Source organism: Brienomyrus brachyistius, chromosome 5 (assembly GCF_023856365.1).
Source record: "Brienomyrus brachyistius isolate T26 chromosome 5, BBRACH_0.4, whole genome shotgun sequence".
In the NCBI taxonomy this organism is placed as follows: Eukaryota; Metazoa; Chordata; class Actinopteri; order Osteoglossiformes; family Mormyridae; genus Brienomyrus; species Brienomyrus brachyistius.
The window spans coordinates 11,978,131-11,997,661 of record NC_064537.1 but is presented as its reverse complement, the minus strand read 5'-3'; the positions used below and the strand labels follow the sequence as shown (position 1 = coordinate 11,997,661).

Sequence of the window (19,531 nt, the reverse complement as noted above, 5' to 3'; positions counted from 1 at the left end):
TTGTCTACGAGCGTAATATGGGTTATGGCGATTTGCTCCTCTTTGCTCTCTGACAGCATAGGATCCCGTATACATGAAGTTTCGATGGCTAGATTTTAACATGCAACTGTGCCACAAGAAACGCCCTTCACATGCCCTTCTTTCTAGAGTATAACCTGTTGAAAATGTCATTATTGGCTTCCTAGTATCGTGGGGAGCTGAAAGCTTTCCCCTTCTCACCGAGAACCTCATTGTGAAACGCACAATTTCTCAATCAGATATATCTGGTGCCCCCAAGTCTGGCGCGTAAGAGGGTGTGGAACAAAAAGTACCCGATCTGCATAGAGCTGGGCAAGCAGGACGACTTCATGTCCAAGGCGGAAGCGGACAAAGGGGATGCCGGGGAGGAGAGAGCCACTCCCGCAGAGAAGGAGGCATGTGGGACGGGAGAGGATGCCAAGAGGCCCCCCGCAACACAGGATGGGGCGCGGGCGCCGGCCCACAAGGAGCAGACCCTCTACCTCTTCGGGAGGACAGGTAGAGAGAAGGAGGAATGGTTCCAACGAATGCTGGTGGCATCCAAACTGAAATCAGAGGCCAAGAAACCCACCAGTCTTCCTGCAAGCAAGAGTGGTAAGTATGCATGCCGCCCCTTATGCTAGCCTTCAGCTGCTCAGGCCTGGCGTTTAGACCTTGGGTCTTGGAGAGGGGGAGGAGAGTTCAAAGTCCTACACAGATCCTGTCCTCTGTTGGGTTTGACTTTTTTTTTTTTTTTTCTTTTTAAGTGGAAAAACGTGTTTAACCGGCAAGGCTTCTTAAGGAATGATGAAAGGTTGCGTTTTTCCAGCTGATCCAGTCTGCTTTACAGGGAGCAGTGGGAGAACTTTGAGGAAAGAAGCTGCATCTGTGTGTGTGTGTGTGTGTGTGTGTGTATGTATGGCCAAGCAGATGATGAAATGCAAATACTCCTAAGCTCTGAGAGCCGTGCGTCAAACTAGGCAGGGACAGGTGCTCGCCTTGAGTCGATGTTATTCAGCTAAGGCATCGTAATGCGGGGAACTGTGGCGATCACGTTTTATCGCATTGGTTGTGTAACCATAGCCTGTTGTTCTGGATGTTACACATTAGAAAGGGGTGCAACTAGTGACATGGTTTAAGTGTAGATATTTTAGGCTAGATGGCAGAGCCTGGGGGCTGCAGGCCAGCTTCTGCTGTCGCTCTGCTGCTTTCATGTGGATAAGGTTCACTCACCACTTACTTTGACCTCCGTACCAGGTCAGTTTATATCTGACGGCTTGCGCCTTGCACGCCCTCCCCGCCAGCTTTCCGCGTGACACGTTTCATGCCATTTCCCTCTACGTCCACTTCGAAATGCATGCTAACAATGGAGCCTTGTTTAAAGTCACTGAGCTGTCCTTGTGCAGCCTTGCTATCTGTTAGCACTGACCCGGAGGCACAGAGTATCTCCGTGAAACAAAAAAAGAAAACAACATATTTTATGAGTCAGTAGCTGGCTGCATATTTTTCATGCACCTTCACCTTATTTATCTCCAGTGCACACATTGTGTTGCGGTAGATTCAGCTAATGGCCAGGTAGCTGTAGTTTGACCCTAGCATTAGCCTAGACTAGGGACAAATGTCAAACAAATGAGGAAGCTGGGTGTTTTTGGCCTCTGAAGGTCACGTTCGTGTTCTGAGGAAATGAACGAGGTGTATAGCAGCACTATACTGAATAAGGCTGTCCCAGTGGAAGCAGGGCGCTCTTGCGTCGAGGTAGACAGTCCCTCTTACATTTTTCAGTCACTTGGGCTGCAGCTGTTACATTAAGGATGTTTGCCGTTGTAGGTCATGTGACATAAACCCTCAATGATTACTATGTGCTTTGGCCCCCTACAGGAATTTGGACAGGAGCATGAGCCTTTGTGGTCCTTACCCCCTACACGAGGGACACTAGGTGGCTCAATTGTGTTCCTTTCCTCTGTTTAAGAATAGGAGGGCAAATGATGTTAGTTTCCTTACCAATACCTGTAGGGTGTAGTGGTGGAAATGTCTGGAAATCTAGCAAAGGGTACACAGGGAACAATGGCCAGCCAGCCAGGGGGCCACGGTGTGCGGCACAAATGATTAATCCTTCAACATGACTGTAGCCCACTATTGGCCGTATGTACAATATGCATGAAACCACCTTCCCCAAATCACCACTGGTCTTTGTCCAGGGGTTCAGTTGTCGATTTACAAGAAAGATGGATGTTAATGCAGCTGGGAAGACTTGTGTAGGTGTTTTCGTAATGGGTAGAGGTTCTAGACTAGAGGTCTTGTGCAATGGTGATACACTGACTCAGGACAATAGGGTTTACCATTGAATAGGACTTTGTTTTGTTCCGAGGTGGGAATAAAACCCTTTTTAATCAAAGCTGTGAAATCACTGACGTAATTCTCCCCCCTATCTCTGATGTATGCTGCACCTTAATGGACCCTCCCAGCTGTCTGTCTAGGCTGAGCTCAGTCAGGATAGTGGCCTGATTATAGTCAGTTGCTCAGCAGCCCAAGCCTGGGCCTCAGTTGCCATTGAGACTGGGGCTAAGCAGTCCGCTGCCTGTCAGCCACTGTGTCTGCCGCTGGCTCACGCTGAGCATGTTCGTACCTTGAGTCGGAAGCAGAGGCCACACGAGACGTGAGAATGTTCACAGCGGCACGTTTCGTCCTGCCCTGCAGCCATGCTCACCACTCACAGCCGCAGCAGCAGCAGGGGCAGCCTGGATGAGCTGCTGGCCGGCCAGCCGCGACAGAAGGATCTCGCGGGCGGCGTGCGGCAGAAGATGCTGCTGGACTACGAGGTCTACATGGCCAAGTACATGCCCCCGCAGCCAGGCAGCCCGGCTGGCAGCCCCATCCACAGCGCCGAGAGCAGCCCTGGAGCAGGCAAGAAGGTACCGAGGGCAGAGACTCCTCACGAGGGCAGCTTGAAAGCTTGGGGCAGGCTGGGTGTGGACGTTTTGTGGGAACAGCCCAGAGCAGAATAAGCTTGTGTATTTCCAGCTGATTTTAAGCCTTTTGTTTGGTGTCACATCAGGTTAAGGCTGAGTCACGGTTTCAAATGAGCACATCAGCCATAAAGACAAAGAATGCATCCATTTTAGTGGAAAATCGAGTTAAATTTGGGAAGACTGTGCCCCCGTGGAACAGAATTAAGTGATTCACCCCACTTTTTCAGGGATCATTCATTTTTGTCAACATGACTGACTATGAAGGGGAAAACACTTCTTTTCATTGTAACGTAACCTCACATTTGCCGCCTGTGTTGCTTTCTCAGCTGCCCAGTCGCCCTGGGCCGGAGGAGGAACCCGTGGCTTGGGTGAATGCTTTGGTCGGCCGAATCTTCTGGGACTTCCTGGGGGAGAAGTACTGGGCTGACATGGTGTCCAAGAAGATTCAGATGAAGCTCAGCAAGATCAGAGTGAGTGCCTGAAGCTCGTCCGCTCAGTATAGCGTTTATGAACAGTTGCCCCATTTCTTCAGCTCCACTGCTCCCCCTGTAGTCTGAGCCAGAAGTGACGTATCTGTCGTATCTCAGAGTGAGGAATGTCAGGTTTCATGTTGCACTTGAGAAGGACCAGCATGATGGGTCACTCCAGGAAAGCACTTACCGTGAAGCTTTGGGGGGCTAGAACACAATCCCACGTTGCTATGGATACACTTCAGGGCAGGACTCGAACCTGGAAGACAACTGACGACAAGTATGGATCCGATTAGAGTAGGTGGAGTTTAAATGTCAGACAGGGGCTTTTAAATGTCACCGTGTCTGTCCTGCATGGGACATTTGGAATAATGATATTGTGCTTGTCTTCCTTCATAGTTTCACAGTGTGCCGCAGGAAACGATGTCAGGAGTTCGGTTCTTGCTTTGACCCTCCGATAAGCTGCAATTTGAATAATCCGATGTCCCTCAGTGACTCACGCTTGTTGCTCTCTTACTATTCTAAACCTGTGATGTTGTGATCTCTGCTACACCTCAGCCATCTTGAGCCCCCACTGTCTTTGAAGTGTATGGGTTTTGGGTTCTGTCTTGTAGCTGCCATACTTCATGAATGAGCTGACCTTGACCGAGCTGGATATGGGTGTGGCCGTCCCCAAGATCCTGCGTGCATCTAAGCCCTCTGTGGATCATCAAGGTAACTCCTAGCAAGCCTGAGCTGATCTGCACATATGGACATATTATGTGAGGACAGTCTGGGATAGTAAGTGTTTTTTTTTTTAGCTTTGCATCACATTAAAGGTTAATTTAGTTATGGAGGAATTGCCCAGTTTGAGCCCTTCTGAAAACAACTTAAGATAAAATAAGACGAAGCTGTGTATTTTAAAACGGAAAGATGACTAAACTGATTACTAGCATTAGACGTTTTGATCATGTCACTAGGTCTTCTGGAGGGAATGTTATGTTGAGTGATTTAGAAAGTTTGGTCTAAAACAAGGTTTACGCAAATATTTCCTGGTACTGGTATGAAAGTCTAGAGGGGAAAATCTGGGTTAAGCTGGACTTTCTACCTTAAAGATGGAGTGGGATGCTGCTGCTGGTGCTCGTCTCTCACTTCAGCCTATCGGCCATAGCAGATGGGTTCGAGTGGTACCAAGGTCTACCATTGGTTTAGTTTTGGGTACAATACTAAAAGATTCTGTTGTACAGTGAAGTAGTTAATCTAACTGTCATTAGTGACATGTCCATTAATAGGTAAACAATCCTTCTGTTTTGGAAACTGATTTGCACATAAAGACCACTTGTTGCTGCTGTTTTTGTGGTCAGTTGGCTGTTATGGTTCTCAGCGATACAGAATCAGCCGGGAGGCACAAAGCCCCCCAGTATTCCCATCTGATTAGTCACCCCGGAGGGGGGGGGTCACGAGTCATTATCCGTAAATGGAACCATGGCAACGTCAGGCACATTGCGATTACTGGGCACACGCACCCCGCCTCCTGGCTCTGCCCGAGTCCAGTCCAGTCCAGTCCGCCTCGGTGTTGACACGCCTCAGCTCCCCTGATGAGGGACAGCTCAGGACACTGTCAGATCCGATTCCAATACGCAACTGCCAGTACCGAAACAGATTTCAATGCAGCAGCTCATTTTACTTTTTATATATATATATTGTGTGTATATATATATGTGTATGTGTATATATGTGTGTGTGTATATATATATGTGTGTGCGTGTGTGTGTGTGTGTGTGTGTGTATGTATATATATATATGTGTATGTGTGTGTATATATGTGTATATATATATATATATATATATATATATATATATATATATATATATATATATATGTATGTATGTATGTATGTATGTGTGTGTGTATATATATATATATATATATATATGTATGTATGTATGTATGTATGTATGTGTGTGTGTGTATATATATATATATATATATTATATATATATATATATATATATGTATGTGTGTATATATATGTGTGTATATATATATATATATATATATATATATATATATATAATATGTGTGTGTGTGTGTATGTATATGTGTGTATATGTGTATGTATATATGTGTGTATATGTGTATACGTGTATATGTGTATATGTGTATGTATGTATATGTATGTATGTATATGTGTGTGTGCGTGTGTGTTTGTGTGTGTAAAAGCTAGTAAATACAGAATACAAAATTGTATGCCAAAAAATCTTTAATTGGGGAACTGTTAACACACACAATGCACTGTTTCACCTCATCTGTACATCTTGATTTAAGCGTTTTTGAGGCATTCACAGTTCAATCTGAATATCTTCAAAGCGAGGATACGCTTGTATCCAAATGCTTAAAATGCCCCGCAATGTTTCTCCCAAGTATAGCCCAAGCCCAAGCTAGCGACTCCCAAATCAGCCATTGCTTTTTTCATATTAGTCGTATTGTCTGGCACAATCACATACACTTTGTTTAGCGGGATTTTCCACTAAACGCTACTTCGACCTCTCAAAACTTTTTGTTTTTACACAGATTGCAAATCGCTGTGCTACTAGTTCTGTTAAAAGCATAAAATACTTCCAGATCGTCAGCCTCTTATCTGATGTTCTTGTGCTCCTCGTAACGCAAAGAGTGTGCGCATGACGTCACAGCAGGCGGAAGTCATCACACTCACACCCACTGAGTGGCAAAAAAAAAAAAAACTGAGTGGCAGTGTTAGCGTTCAGCTTGAATGCCACAAAAAAACGTATCTAAAATGGAAAAGAGCTGTCATGCGATTGATGGTACGAACGGCTCTTATTTCGTCTTTTAGAGACTGCTTAAAATTAAATTGGCAAGTATCGGGCGTGGGTCATGTATGGCCAATACTCAATCCATCAAATTGGTCTGGATTGGCACCGATACCAACCCGAATATCGGATCGGTGCATCTCTACACTGTTTAGAGTTTGCTAAGATGGCAGTAATGGGAGTGATTCTGTTACCGCGATGCTCTTCATTACGCAGTGAGCGGAACCTCGTCGCATTCTGTAGACAGGGTGTAGGCGCGCATGCAGGCGCATGGATGCTGAGTGCAGATCTGGAGAGCTGCACAATGCCACCACCTAGCTTAACGTCTTAGGGTCGCCCTGAGGGCTGGAGGACACCCGCTGCTGATCTCGCTGTCGAAGCACCAAGCATGCCAGTTCCACCTGGCCGAGGGAGGCGGGCGCTTTCGGGGTGCATTTTGTAGCCCGGGGCAAATGGAGCCCTGCTGAAGAGCCCCGTTCAGACGCCTCGCTACAGGCTGAACACTTAGCCTGGAGGCAGAAGGCCCCACGTCCTCTATAACGTACAGGGACTCCATTCTACACACAGGCAGCACAGAAAAAGAGCGACGTCTTTCTTTCAAAAGACAACAGAAACAAACAGGCAGCAGAGAGAGAGAGGGAGAGATGGAGGTATTGCGTATTTCGCTGAAGGGTTTCCGGCTGCGATCTCACTTTCTGGCATTTCCTGGCAAGAAGCAGGCAGGCCAAGATGCTTGTTGAGAATCAACAAGCAAGTCAGACGCCCCTTGCTGTCCTGCTCAACCTGTGTGAGGCTCTTCCCACGGCAATGATAATTGAGGGAGGGGTTGTGCATGTTGAAATATTGCCTCTCTTTTTAGTACAACCCACTCCCTGCATTTGTCCTCTGTGACGTGTTGAGCACTGTATGCCAGACTCGCCAATTTGACAAACATTCCAAAAATTTTCTTGATACCAAGCCAAGGATGCTGGGAAAGGGGGTGAACGGGCAGCAGATGGCACTGCAGTGACTCCCTTTAAGGCTAACTGGCACCGGCATAGCTACTGGGTCACGCCCCAGCTGCTATTTTCTCTCTGTCATCCCACGTTTCCCACCAATCGTCAGGGGAGATATGAGCACACTCTCCTAGCTCATGGGCACCACAGCGTGCTACGAATTAAGCACTGCGAGTATCACTTAATGTGTAATCGACGGAAGCTGATTTGGTCGATCTTGGCGATTATGGCCGCCGGTAAGTGAAACGATACCTTGTAGCTCCAGGGATGAGCGTATGGACTTTTGCCAGCTGTTTCCTTTCTGTAGATGTTTTTAAGAAGAGGATTATTTCTTAATATAGGACTGGGATCCTCATCCCAGGTCCTGCAGGGTCCCCTTTGGGTTTGTCTTACACCCGTAAATGTCCCCATAAATAATTAATGACGGGAGGATTAAAGATTGAGCCCACAACCCAGGTCCAGGATGGAGAGACTCCTGCAGGTTTCACAGTACATTTGAATTAGCGCTCCATTAATTCCTGCAGTACTGGGTAAATTGGTTTACTTTCCAGATAATGGTCTCAGTAAGGCAGTTAGCAGCGGTCACCAGTTGTTTCCGGAGTTGTGTACTCCTAGATTAATCTCAGCGCTAGTTCTCTAACAACTAAGCAACTCGCAGCCTTTAGGCTAAGATGGTAACTTCCTGAAAATTTGGGCTTCAGTGGAAGATATGTTAATTTTTATTTTTTTTTTACAAATTTCGTAGTCAGCGATGCATAGCATAATCATCAGTGGAGTAACTCTGTGAAGCTGATTTTTCAAAACCTCTAAAAGCATCCGAATCACGGAACGGGGAATCATACATGACCAAATGTGGGAAAAAAACGTGAAAAAGGTTAACTTTTCCCATGTGTGTAATTTTAAGCGCCGAACCGTTATCTGCCAAAAATAATTACTAGTGTAAGAGCTTCTCCATTTAGGCTGAATGCACGGCTGCTCTCTTCCTCCTCCAGAAGAAGCCTGCCGAGTTCTGAAGATCAATAAGCCCTGGGGCCATTGACCGAAATCTGAGTCATGGCTAATGCCGGGCGAGCGGCTGCCCACCAGCTGCGCAGACCTGCCGCCTTCTGACTGTGCAGCCGGCAAGCTCACTCCAATTAGGGGGAGAGTCTGCAGCCGTCATGGTGTTTGGAGTGGCCCTTTGGTTTTCTTCTGCCAGTCTTGGCCCTGGGAAGATGATTGAGGGGGTCATCAGCCCGCCCCCGGCCCCCAATCTGAGATATAAACTTTGTACTCCTCACTCTTCTAGCCTTGTTTGTCATGTGATACCTACGTATTACATCTGCTCAACAGTGGGCCTCTATCAAGTCAGCATATTGTCTAGCCAGCTTATAACCCGAAATTCACATGTTACTCAAGCTGATCTCCACAAACCTGCCAGTCATGCCAAGCAGGCACCATATCTCTTGGCTTCTCAGGCAGCTTAAGGTTGTGCTCTCCTTCCTAAGCCGAGAAAAGGGCTAATTAAGATGGCGTCAGAGACGAGTGCATCGCAGAGCATTATTCAAGAGTGAGGCAGCCCTCGTCTTTTACAGCTGTGTTACGTGGGTCAAGGTGCGAGCTTTTTTTGTCAGGAGGTATTTGTGTACTGGGGAAAAAAAACACAGAAATCTATAGTGTCCTCTAGTGGCTGGTGGATAGTATTACTCCATTCAGTATATGAAGTGGTCATAAATGGAGCTTTTTTCAGTAGGCTTATCCAGAGATTGTAAACACTAATTCTAAGAATATGGATTTTAATGTCGATCCAATAAACAAAGTTTTACTTTCTCATGCTTCTCTGCTCACATAAACGTCAGTTTCCCATGTTCACAGTTGTTTTCTTGCAGATCTTCCTCCAGTACACTGTGAAAGCATGTTGTAGATACCTTCACAGGTGTCCTGTGTAGAGGGGATAAAAATTCAGTTTCAAAGGAAAGATGTCATGGATGCAAACAAAAGAAAGAGTCTGGTTTAATGTCCCAGAGGATGTGACTGTCTTAGCAAAACCAGCATTTTGAGCAGAGGAAGACCCTGGTGGACATGTTTGCGGAAAGTGTGAGCATTAGAATATCAGGGATGGTGAATAGTGTCCTCCTGTCATAAGTGGGAAAAGACCATTCTGGGAGCAGCTGTTTCTCACTATGGAGGACACCCCCTGGCACTCCTACCCCTTCTGTCTCGTCTGAGATGAGAAGAAAAGGGCTCTGGAAGTCCCACTGTGGGATGCAGGCACGGGCCCAGATCAGACACAGAGAGAGGATGAGTTTGGGGGGGGGGGGCGGGGGCGTGGATTGTGGGAAGGGTGGGAGAACTGGGGGTGTGATGCATGGGGTCATGGGGAAGAGGGGGCCCGCCGATACCGGGCAGAAAACCCTCAGGCAGCATCCACAGAACTTCCCGTGTAAGATTCCCCCTCCGAAAAACGAGAGCAGTTAAAAACGGAGCCGGCGGCTCGTCGTGGTTCATGTTAATATTCATTTATTCGCCCCCTATTTATCCACGAAATGAGAGCAGTTCCTGCAGCAAAGCGAGCTGCCCTGGGCAGGGCGGTTTTTTTGAGTGTCCGTGTCCTGATGCCACTCTGTGTCGCCACCCACAGGCCTGTGGTTTGACCTGGAGATCTCCTACAGCGGCTCTTTCCTGATGACGCTCGAGACTAAGATGAACTTGGTGCGCCTGGGGAAGGAGGGGGACGCCGTACGCCCCGGCGAGCCGGGCAAGGACGGGTAAGGACCATAATAAATGAGTCACTAAACCGCTGGCTTTTAGCCCAATTAGCATAACCGCTCTTTGTATTACGGTATGTGTTTCATTTTTAGCTGCTATTATTTCCCACTTTTCTGTTTAGTCTCGTTTTGACTGTCTAATTTTCTGCAGGGGGAAGTACCTTTTTTGTTGATTTAGCCATTGTTTTTTTTGCCCCCAAAAAGATTAAACTACACTATGTAATGATGGACCGGTCTACCCCCTACTGTGATGTTTGTGTATATGTATGGTCGGTTGATGGCCAGTTTTTCGCTGGTACTTGTGACTAGTGACATGGTGTATTGCAACAGCAATAAAGGGTTCCTCTCATCATCATCCGAGGGGATTTTCTTTTTTCTTTCTTCATTTTTCCCCTAGTGACATTGTCAGAATGTCACAGGACAAACACTGCCGGCTGCATGCTAAACGGCAGACTGATTGCTGTGATTGGGACAGAGGTCACCAATTTGCTGTTACGCATTAACTTGTCTCTGTACGTTTGTCCCTCCCCCCACCCCCCCCCCCACCGCATTAAATCTTGTCTCTGGACGCACTCGTCTGTGGATATTTTCTACACCTGGTGAGTTGGGACTGTCTGGAGGCCTGTTTATGAAAACTAATTACTTTTAATTTTTTTAAAATAAACCCTGTGATGCTGCCTGACAAGAAACAGTTTGACTCCTGGCCCTTATTACATTTCTGGATTGGGGGGGGGGGGGTTGAACTGCTCACAGGATTTTGTGAGCTCAGTAGAGCTTGTTTACTGGGACTTCAAGCTGGACTTCACTGTAGTGCTTCACCCTGCTGAAATTAAAGTGGATTGCACCTCAAATGAGAGGGAATTTAAGGTGGTGTCACAAGGGTCTCGGGCATAGAAGTGCATCTGAGTAGATGGGCGCGTCCAAAGTCCATGCCAGCTCGTTACCCTCTGGTGGGAAACACCTTCAACACCGTCGGGAAAATCAGTGGCTCCATCACTGAGGTATAGCTGGTGAGGAGAAGGGAATTATTCTATATGCAAAACAGGAATTTGATGTTAATTTTGAATGGTACGTTTCCCTTTGTGCAAGGACGCGGCTCATGTGTTTTATACAGTTTCCTTTTATTCCTGGTATTTTCTGGACAAGCATGTGCACCATTGGCGGAATGCTGAGAGATCTAGGGGTCTAACCTATACAGCAGCAGGGGGCGTCTGAGTAAGCACTGGCTGGGGCAGAACGTCAGGCCATTAGCCAACACTAGCACTGTCGGCTCTTTCAGGACCCCAAAAAAGGGGAGGAGGCGTCCTCTGACGCCTGACTGAAAGGTGAAGGTGCATGTTTGAGTGGCTGGGTGCTGTGTAGTTGTAGAGTATTGAACTCCCCATGTCCTGCCTTGCTGTGATGGTGTATGTCTGTAGCATGAAGTGTGACGGGACGTTCTCCTTAACTATAACTAGGCCAGCCGATGATAAATGTTTTTATCTCTAAATCCAAACCTTTTCTCAAGTTTGTTTTGAAGCAAAACGACAATTTGGCTTTATTCATGAGCTACAGCACTGTTTCCCAGTCCGGTCCTCAGGGACTCTCTCAGATGGTCCCTGTTTTTGCTCCCTTCGAGCTCCCTGCCTATGGGTCCATGAGGACTGGACCGGGAAACACTGAACTACAGGAACAACCTGTCAATTCCCATGTGTCTGTCTGTGTCCGTCGTCTCAGGCACAGGCCGCGGACATACTGTCTAGCTGACAGCGACGAGGAGTCGTCCAGCGCCGGGTCGTCTGATGAGGAGGACCCCCCCGAAATTCCCCCGGACAAGAACCCGCTGCCGGGGGCAGAAGGGTGAGAGACTGGCAGCTTGTCTTGCATGGTGTATCCTCACCAAACAATACATGAAGCTTTCCTCAGCCACGGCTAGTACCCATACTACAGTCCAGGTTTTTTCAGATGGCTGGAGTGCCAATCTTGCCACCAACCCCTAAATTTCCCTGTAAGTTGGAGGACCTCCTTAGAGGGCTGGATGTACGTTAACGTCATACCCAGGACAAAAAAGTTGCAGGTTAAGGGCCTTTGCTCAAGGACCCAATGGAGTAGAATCACTCTGGGCATTCGTGGGATTTGAACCAACAACCTTCCAGTTGCTTGCACAGATCACTAGCCTCAGAGCCACCACTCCAACCCACCAGACTGAAGGAAAACATTTTTTGGAAGTTACACTTTTACAGTTACAACAAATTGCATATCGACAGTACTGTAAATTTCATGCTGGAATACAGAAGGGTTGCAGGGATCCTGACCAATCTGATAAGCTCCGACCTCTCTGCCCACAGATACGTCGGGGGACACAAACCCAGCAAGATCATGCGCTTTGTGGACAAGATCACAAAGTCTAAATACTTCCAGAAGGCCACAGAGACAGAGTTCATCAAGAAGAAGATGGAGGAGGTGTCAAACACACCACTTCTGTTGACCGTTGAGGTGCAAGAGTGCCGGGGGACGCTGGCTGTCAACATTCCCCCACCCCCCACAGACAGGATATGGTATGTTCCACTCCTAGCCGCCTTCTGTTAGTCAAGGCGACCGCGATAAGCCTCAGCAAACGAGGCACTCGTCACCCTAACTTGTGGCACTAACCTTGCGTGTGCTCAGGCATTTAAGCGAGACGTCGTGGCTGTTTGCTTAGCCTACCCTGGGCCAGTGAACGTTACCCACTCTGGGACATTGCCTAATGTTTAACAAAGTATGCCTGGAAGATCCAACTTTCACGAAGATTCAAACTTTTTTTTATTTTATTTTAAGTGTTCCTTTATTTCTGGTATGTGAATATGTGGCGTATAGAAAGTTACTCTCTCCCTAAGGAGCTTTATAAGCTACACGTGTTGATTTTTCCACATTAACACCCTTATGGTTTATTCTTAGTGGGCATGAATGCACCGTTTGCTGATTCAGGCATTTAATGCTGTATATGCATGCAGTGCAACACTCCATAATAATACAAGGGGTATATATTAAAATATGAAAATATTATAAAAAAAATACTAATTATGTATGAAACTGCAATTAGGGTAACTTTCAAATGCACAGACCGAGCCCCTGTGGGCTATACAGAGAGCCTGCAAATGAACTCTGCTGGAAATGATGAGGGACTGATGCTGTACAGAATTAATAAAATTACAGTAGCAAAACGTTAATTCTGCCGTCAATGATAACAGAATTTTTACACAGCCAGCGTCGTTAAATACACTTAAAATAGTTTGTCATCATTAAATAATATATATGAAGTCGTATGTCATTCATTGAAATTAGTGTTATGAGAGATGTTGCTAACAGGAATACACCTTTTCATCTCAGCAATACTGTGTGATACACTTTTTGCGTTTCACTGGTGCCATCTGCTGGTGACAAGTAGTAATGACACCGCACGGTGTGAAGGAATGGGACTGTGTGCTATTTTTCTGCCACGACAGGATGTCTCGGCTCAGTCTGCAACCTTGCTCTGTTTGGTAGGTACGGCTTCAGGAGCCCGCCTCACCTGGAGCTGAAAGCCCGACCCAAACTGGGAGAAAGGGAGGTCACCCTCGCACACGTAACGGATTGGATTGAAAGGAAACTGGACCAGGAGTTCCAGGTATGAGAAAAGACCCCCCCCCCGTCTGATTCTACTGAATCATAAAGCACTGTTGCTGAATTTAAACCTCGAAATGCAGCAAGGAATAAAACGCTTTCCTGTAACCATATGACAGAGGTCCGTGTTACTTAGGATGTCAGAATCCTTAATTTCCTTGCCCAAGTCAAATATCCTTACTTTTGTATACTTCTATTGCTGTCACTGTGTTGGAACCATTGTAGGAATGTGATACTAGTGAGCCATCAGATTATAAATCTGTTCTGTTGTACGCGGCCATCTCACGACCCAGATGCTATTGGAAGGCTGACATATACTAATGGGCTGGCTGTAATTTTGAATAGAAATAATTCCAGTGTCAGGACTGTGGGCTTGTGCCACTAATGCTCACGGTGCGGACTGAGCAGTGTCTCACCTTCATGTCGATCAACAGGCGCACTGGTTCATTTATGGCTGCATATCGGCCAAGAGCTTCAGAATGACCTTGCATGCCTGTGACTTTCCATTCTACTCTGTAATTAGCAGCTTACATCCTGAACAATGCTCTCCGGCATCATTTTCTCCCAGTAGTTTTTCCCATCCTAAGCCAGTGATCCTCTGGGACCCCCAGACAGTCCATGATTTTGCTTGGGAGCTGGGAGGGAGCAACAATTATGAGGTGTAGCATGTGGCTCAGTGGGCTAAGCATCTGTGCCTGCGATCGGAAGGTCATTGGTTTGAGTCCCAGCCTTGGCACGTCTGCGGGTCCTTGAGCAAGGTTCTTAACCCCCCCAGCTCCCTGGGTGCTGCTACAGGTGGCTGCCCTTCACAGCCAGCTTGCTCTCACCTACAGAGAGCAAGTTGGGGGAGGGATATAGAAATGTTCCCCACAGGGATCAATAAGGTATCTATTGTTATTAAAAATGTGAGCCGTGGGGGTCCCCAAGGACCGGTTTGAGGAACGCGACCATAAGTTGAGCTCTCCTGGCCCAACAGAACCTCATTTCTTTGCCTTTTGAGGTCTTACACATTTTGTCACATTGCACCATTACCGTGTTAAATTGGTGTGTTTCAGGGTCCAGCCTCCCAGGTAGAACAGTTCATATAATACTGCTTTTATACCCTAAAACAAGGCACTTAACTTTAATTACCTCCTGTTATTAAACTCCATTAATAGCCAGTCAAATGGTTTAAAACATTTTTGTTTTCCCTTCCTTGTCCAGAAAATCTTTGTCATGCCAAATATGGACGACGTGTGGCTCCACATCATGCACTCCGCCATGGACCCCCGCTCTGGCACCGGCCCCGTCGCTGGGGAAACGGAAGCAGCCAAGGACACGGACTCCATGGCGACAGAGCCACTGCCCACCGGTGACATGTGAAGTGTGGCTGTTTACAGTATAAGGCCATGGAGGGGCAAGTTGGGAGAACAATGGTGGCCTCCGCCCCCACCCCCCGAGCGTTACGCCCACAACCACCTGTGCCACATTCCAGGAGGTGGGGGGGGTCCCCCTCTGTCAGAACGGGAGGCCGCTTGGCTTTGACCTTTCGGTTCCCTGCTGCCCTCCTTTCGAAGGAGCCAGGTCAAGCCGGGCCAACCATGAAGTGTAAAAACAAACTTGCTGCTTGTTGTTCACCTGGACACATGAAGAAAAGACTTTGACTTAATTATAACTGTGACCTGGCTGGTTTCTGGAGGGGGGTGATTAGAAGAAATGGGATATAGTCCTTTGGAGCACCTCAGTAATGCATTCACCCATCTCCTTATGTCCCGAAGTAAGGTGTGGGACACAAAACGGCGATCAGTGTTTATTCTGTAAGGAAGGAGAATAGAGAAAATTAGAACAGGGAACTGTGATGGTTTGATCATTGGCTTTGAGCAGAGCGCCTTTCCTGTCATGTTGGATGCAATGAGGTCTTGGTGTTTAACTGTGACTTGTGGGTGTAGCAGCGCACTGGACTCTGCAGGTAGGACCACCAGCGTGGAGCGAATCGGTCAGCGTGTCCTGCTGGGGTTTTCAGCACTTAACATTTTAAGGAAAGCGAGCTGCTTGGAGTCGCAGGTGTAGATGGGTGTCTTGCACCCGTCTCCCACCTGCCCCCGAGACGTCCCTCTCGGTCGGCGAAAGAATCAAGGGGTACCGGTGTCCATGATCCATGGCAGCCAAACAGCCGGCCCTGCCATCGAAATTCCCCTTACTGGGATTCTTACAGTCAACCTTATGGGCGAGGGTGGCACATAGACACGTGTGTCTTTGATTTGCGAGTGTTGTTGGCAGGTTTCTAGGGCGGGGGTGGGGGGAGTGGGGTGACGTGCAAAGACAACTGACACCTTCGCGATCGTAGAGCTACATATATCTAAAAGATGAATGTTGTGGCCTAACACTTTTTAATGAATGTATGACGACTCGTGAGCAATTGACATTGTTCTGCGTCCAAATGCAGTTCTGCATTAACAGTGTAAGTTACTAAAGCTAGCAAACAGGATCTTCACACAACAACCTCCTCAATGAGAGGCTCAGACTATATTTTGCTTTTTTTTTTTTTTTTTTTTTATAATTTTCCCCCCTCCATGTTTTCTATGCTTGCTACTTCGTATAGATGCACAAAGGTGTACTAGACATGCCAAGCGCGACTTCACTTCTCTGAACGTATCGTGATGACGGACTTAAATGCCTCACCTAGTGACTTTGAAATAGCCATAATGAACTCCTGGTGGCCATTTTTATTTGATTATCATTAGCGGAACCATTCAGGTAATAGCATATCTTTCAAAAAGAGATTAAATACAATCATTGTGCCCCGACCAACACAAGCCACACCGTATCTCTCAGCACTGTGAGAGCGCGAGCTGATTTAAATAGTAAATAATCTCGTTAACACTAATGGTGTCATTGTCTTGCGCACACTTCTGAAATGGTTATACTTTAAAGTGTATTTATTTTTATACAGTAGTGGCTTATTTGAGAGTGATCGTTTTTGCCAAACTCGGTACATAAATTTCACACCTTTCCTTTTCGGCAGATCGCAGGCAAGCGAGATGTGAGTCGAGGTATGTGTTGGCACAAATGCACTGTGTATGTTTGTGGTGGAGGGTTTGGGGGAATTCTACAGAGGGGCAGATACTTGGTATTTCTTGCCCTTTAAAATGCCCATGCTTGTGATTTCGGCGCCTCTTGATTTGCTGATGTCAGCGTAGTTGATAAAGCCAAATGAGGTTGTTCATTCCTGAAGTTGTTTTATAGGGCAGAGCCAAGTTTGGTTGTTTTTTTGTATCAGATTACTTTTTATTTATTTACAATTATTTAATCAGACATCTTTTGATATGATGATGATTTTTTGATTGCACCTGGACAATTAAAGCTTATTTCCAAATTGAAACCTGCTATTAATTTTCTCCATTGAATTGTAGGGCGTTATTTAGAGCTGGGTTCTTGGGTGTGTGTCAGGAAATCACTACTTTTAAGCAAGAGCTGAGACAGGTTAAGATTGTGCTGGAGAATTAGACTGATGAAAGGTCTGGTTGACTGCTGTGTGTGTGTGTGTGTGTGTGTGTGTGTGTGTGTGTGTGTGTGTGTGTCAAGACCGTTCATTTGCCTCCTCATTTATGTTTTCACTATGTTGAAAGTAATTATGCCTTTTTCCTGAAGTAGTGTTACAAATGTTATTTGTTGAATGGTGCTTCTTTTGAATATGAGAACCCTATTGCCCTTGCCATTTTGCCTCCCCCCCCCCCCAAAAAAAAACAAAAAAAACGTTCATTATTGCCGTCAGGTTATGGTGTTAACAGAAAACTGCTTTTCATTACGCCATTAATTTATTTGTGATACAGTGAAGAACATTCCTGTTCACGTATTTTCGTGAACCGATGGTCAATGTTTTATGAAGGCTGCATGTCAGTTTAAAGAATGGCATTTTCGGGTGTGCAATAATATTTATTTTCTCCTTTCAGCCAGGATGAGATGCACCAGTGTATTGTCTAATGTGCCGAGTGTTGCGTCCTACCACGGTTCAGAGTTATCACTAGGATTTAGGCTTGCCGTTTTAAATAAAGTTTCTCCTTCATCCCTTCTGTATGCTTATCTGGTGTATTTGTTGACTTTCTAGCCATCATTTTATCATATCCTAATATGAGTGCATTAAAATTTAAATACAAGTAAATGATGACAAGAATAGACCCCAAAAATACTGGTGAAGAATATCTGTTCAGCCCTAAAACCTGTTGAATGTTTAAATGGAAATGATTACATTACTGAGAATTCAGTATCACCAACATTTATGATTACATATTTTACTCGTGCGATTACATTTAAATAGCGGACTCTTAACCAGAGGAACATACAATTCAGAAAGCAAAGTTAATAACAGCCTTGCTCAAGGACCCAGCGGAGGAATCATTGCCAACCGTTGGACTGTAGTAAATTATAGCACAGGATCCCACCCGCTTCAGTGCAAAAGAGCAAGGACTCTCCTTGAGAAGTTATTCCTTATTCCAGTTCTATAGCTTCCATATAAGCAGCAGGATATAAGAAGCTACACATAAAATCCAGTAGAAACTGGCATATGCAAAAACTAGCCTTTGCTGGTTGACTATGTAGAAATGAGAGTAATTGTAAAGAGTGCCTTAGGTAAGAGACAGAGAGTTCCCTTTGATACCATACTGCTTTCACTAGCATGCTACACACTTCCAGATAAAGCAAAAAAAAAATAGAGGAGTGATCACAGGCGTGTTGCATCAGCCAATTATATTGAGGGATAAAAATGGACCTGCTTGGGAAGTGTACTGGTTAAATGAACATGGTTGTTTGGTTGGAATTCAACAGGATGATCGATGCTTGGAGAACAAAGCAATTGTGACAGTTGCAGGTTTGGAAGACCTAGATGTAACTGCCAATAAAATCTGAGAGAACGTGATGGTCCAAGTGCATCTGCAGGATGTTCATGAAATGCATATTCTGTGATGTAAGACAGCGCTCAGAATTTTCTAGTCACTGTACGTCACCAGACATGCAGCCCGCCTTAGTGGTACTGCATCCTCTTCCATTCCACGCCGGCATCATTCACTGTTTTCCTCTCAGGGACTTTTACCCACTTCTAACGCTTGTCCTCCCAAGGGACTGTTGGTTCTTCTCCTGTTCACGCTAAAGATAGGAATGTTTGGGTAGGTAAAGAATATATAATTACCTGTAAATGGACAAGAAGACTAAGAAGCAGTCCTAGTAAAAAAAAAACTAAAGTAAATAGTTTAAATAGGAAGCTTTGTCTGTAACTTTGAGTGGCTAATTGACTGCTTGTCTTGTTTATTTTGAAGGGTGGGCTGTTTTTACACTGATCCCATTAAGAAAAAAAACAGTCTTTTACGAATCAACACAGTAGCTTTAGCCCCTATTAAAGACCCCATCTGTTCAAAACGATCAGATGTCCGATGTTTGGACACCTGGGTTATGACTGTGAAACATTCAAAGTGGTCATGTGACATGCCATTTTATCCATCTTCCAACCCAGACCTGGGCAACAGCTGGCCTGTGGGTAATATCCGGCCCACAGAGCTATTTTTACTGGCCTCTGCAATCATTAAAATGGAATAAATGGGTTTGGTGTTCAAGTAAATGAAGATGAAGGGATTTTTACCCACAAGTCCTTCTTTGAATTAATAATAAGTTTACTGTTTAATTTACCGAGTATATTATTGCAGTTTTCATGGGGTATGGAAAAAATCATTAAAAATGGTCCCAGCCGACTTGATGAAATAATTGTACAGGCCGGCCCTGCTTTTTCTGGTTCAACCACTTTTTCATTGCACCTTGTTTTACTGTCAGTCATGTGTTCCGTGAATTTTCGAACAACAATAACAACTAAAACAACTATAATGCAACAAAAATGTTCATCATTGTATGAGCCATTGGATGTTATTGCGATGTTGTTCTTGTGATGCCACTTC

The 19,531-nt window shown here is 45.8% G+C and overlaps 1 protein-coding gene across 5 annotated transcripts in view; it reads left to right on the top strand.

The window, feature by feature from the left end:
- Nucleotides 1-17,662, top strand: part of LOC125742163 (testis-expressed protein 2-like) — a 41,371-nt gene extending 23,709 nt beyond the window's left edge. For 4 of the 5 annotated variants that reach the window (XM_049013883.1, XM_049013885.1, XM_049013882.1 and 1 more), the window contains 9 exons: nt 258-612; nt 2,695-2,909; nt 3,293-3,436; nt 4,051-4,150; nt 9,863-9,989; nt 11,706-11,828; nt 12,317-12,526; nt 13,494-13,614; nt 14,814-17,662. In XM_049013883.1, the coding sequence (XP_048869840.1) occupies nt 258-612; nt 2,695-2,909; nt 3,293-3,436; nt 4,051-4,150; nt 9,863-9,989; nt 11,706-11,828; nt 12,317-12,526; nt 13,494-13,614; nt 14,814-14,972 (1,554 nt within the window). In that variant the 3' untranslated portion in view covers nt 14,973-17,662. The remainder of the gene's footprint in view (nt 1-257; nt 613-2,694; nt 2,910-3,292; nt 3,437-4,050; nt 4,151-9,862; nt 9,990-11,705; nt 11,829-12,316; nt 12,527-13,493; nt 13,615-14,813) is intronic. The other variant, XM_049013887.1, reaches the window with a different exon arrangement.
- Nucleotides 17,663-19,531: the final 1,869 nt, after the last annotated feature.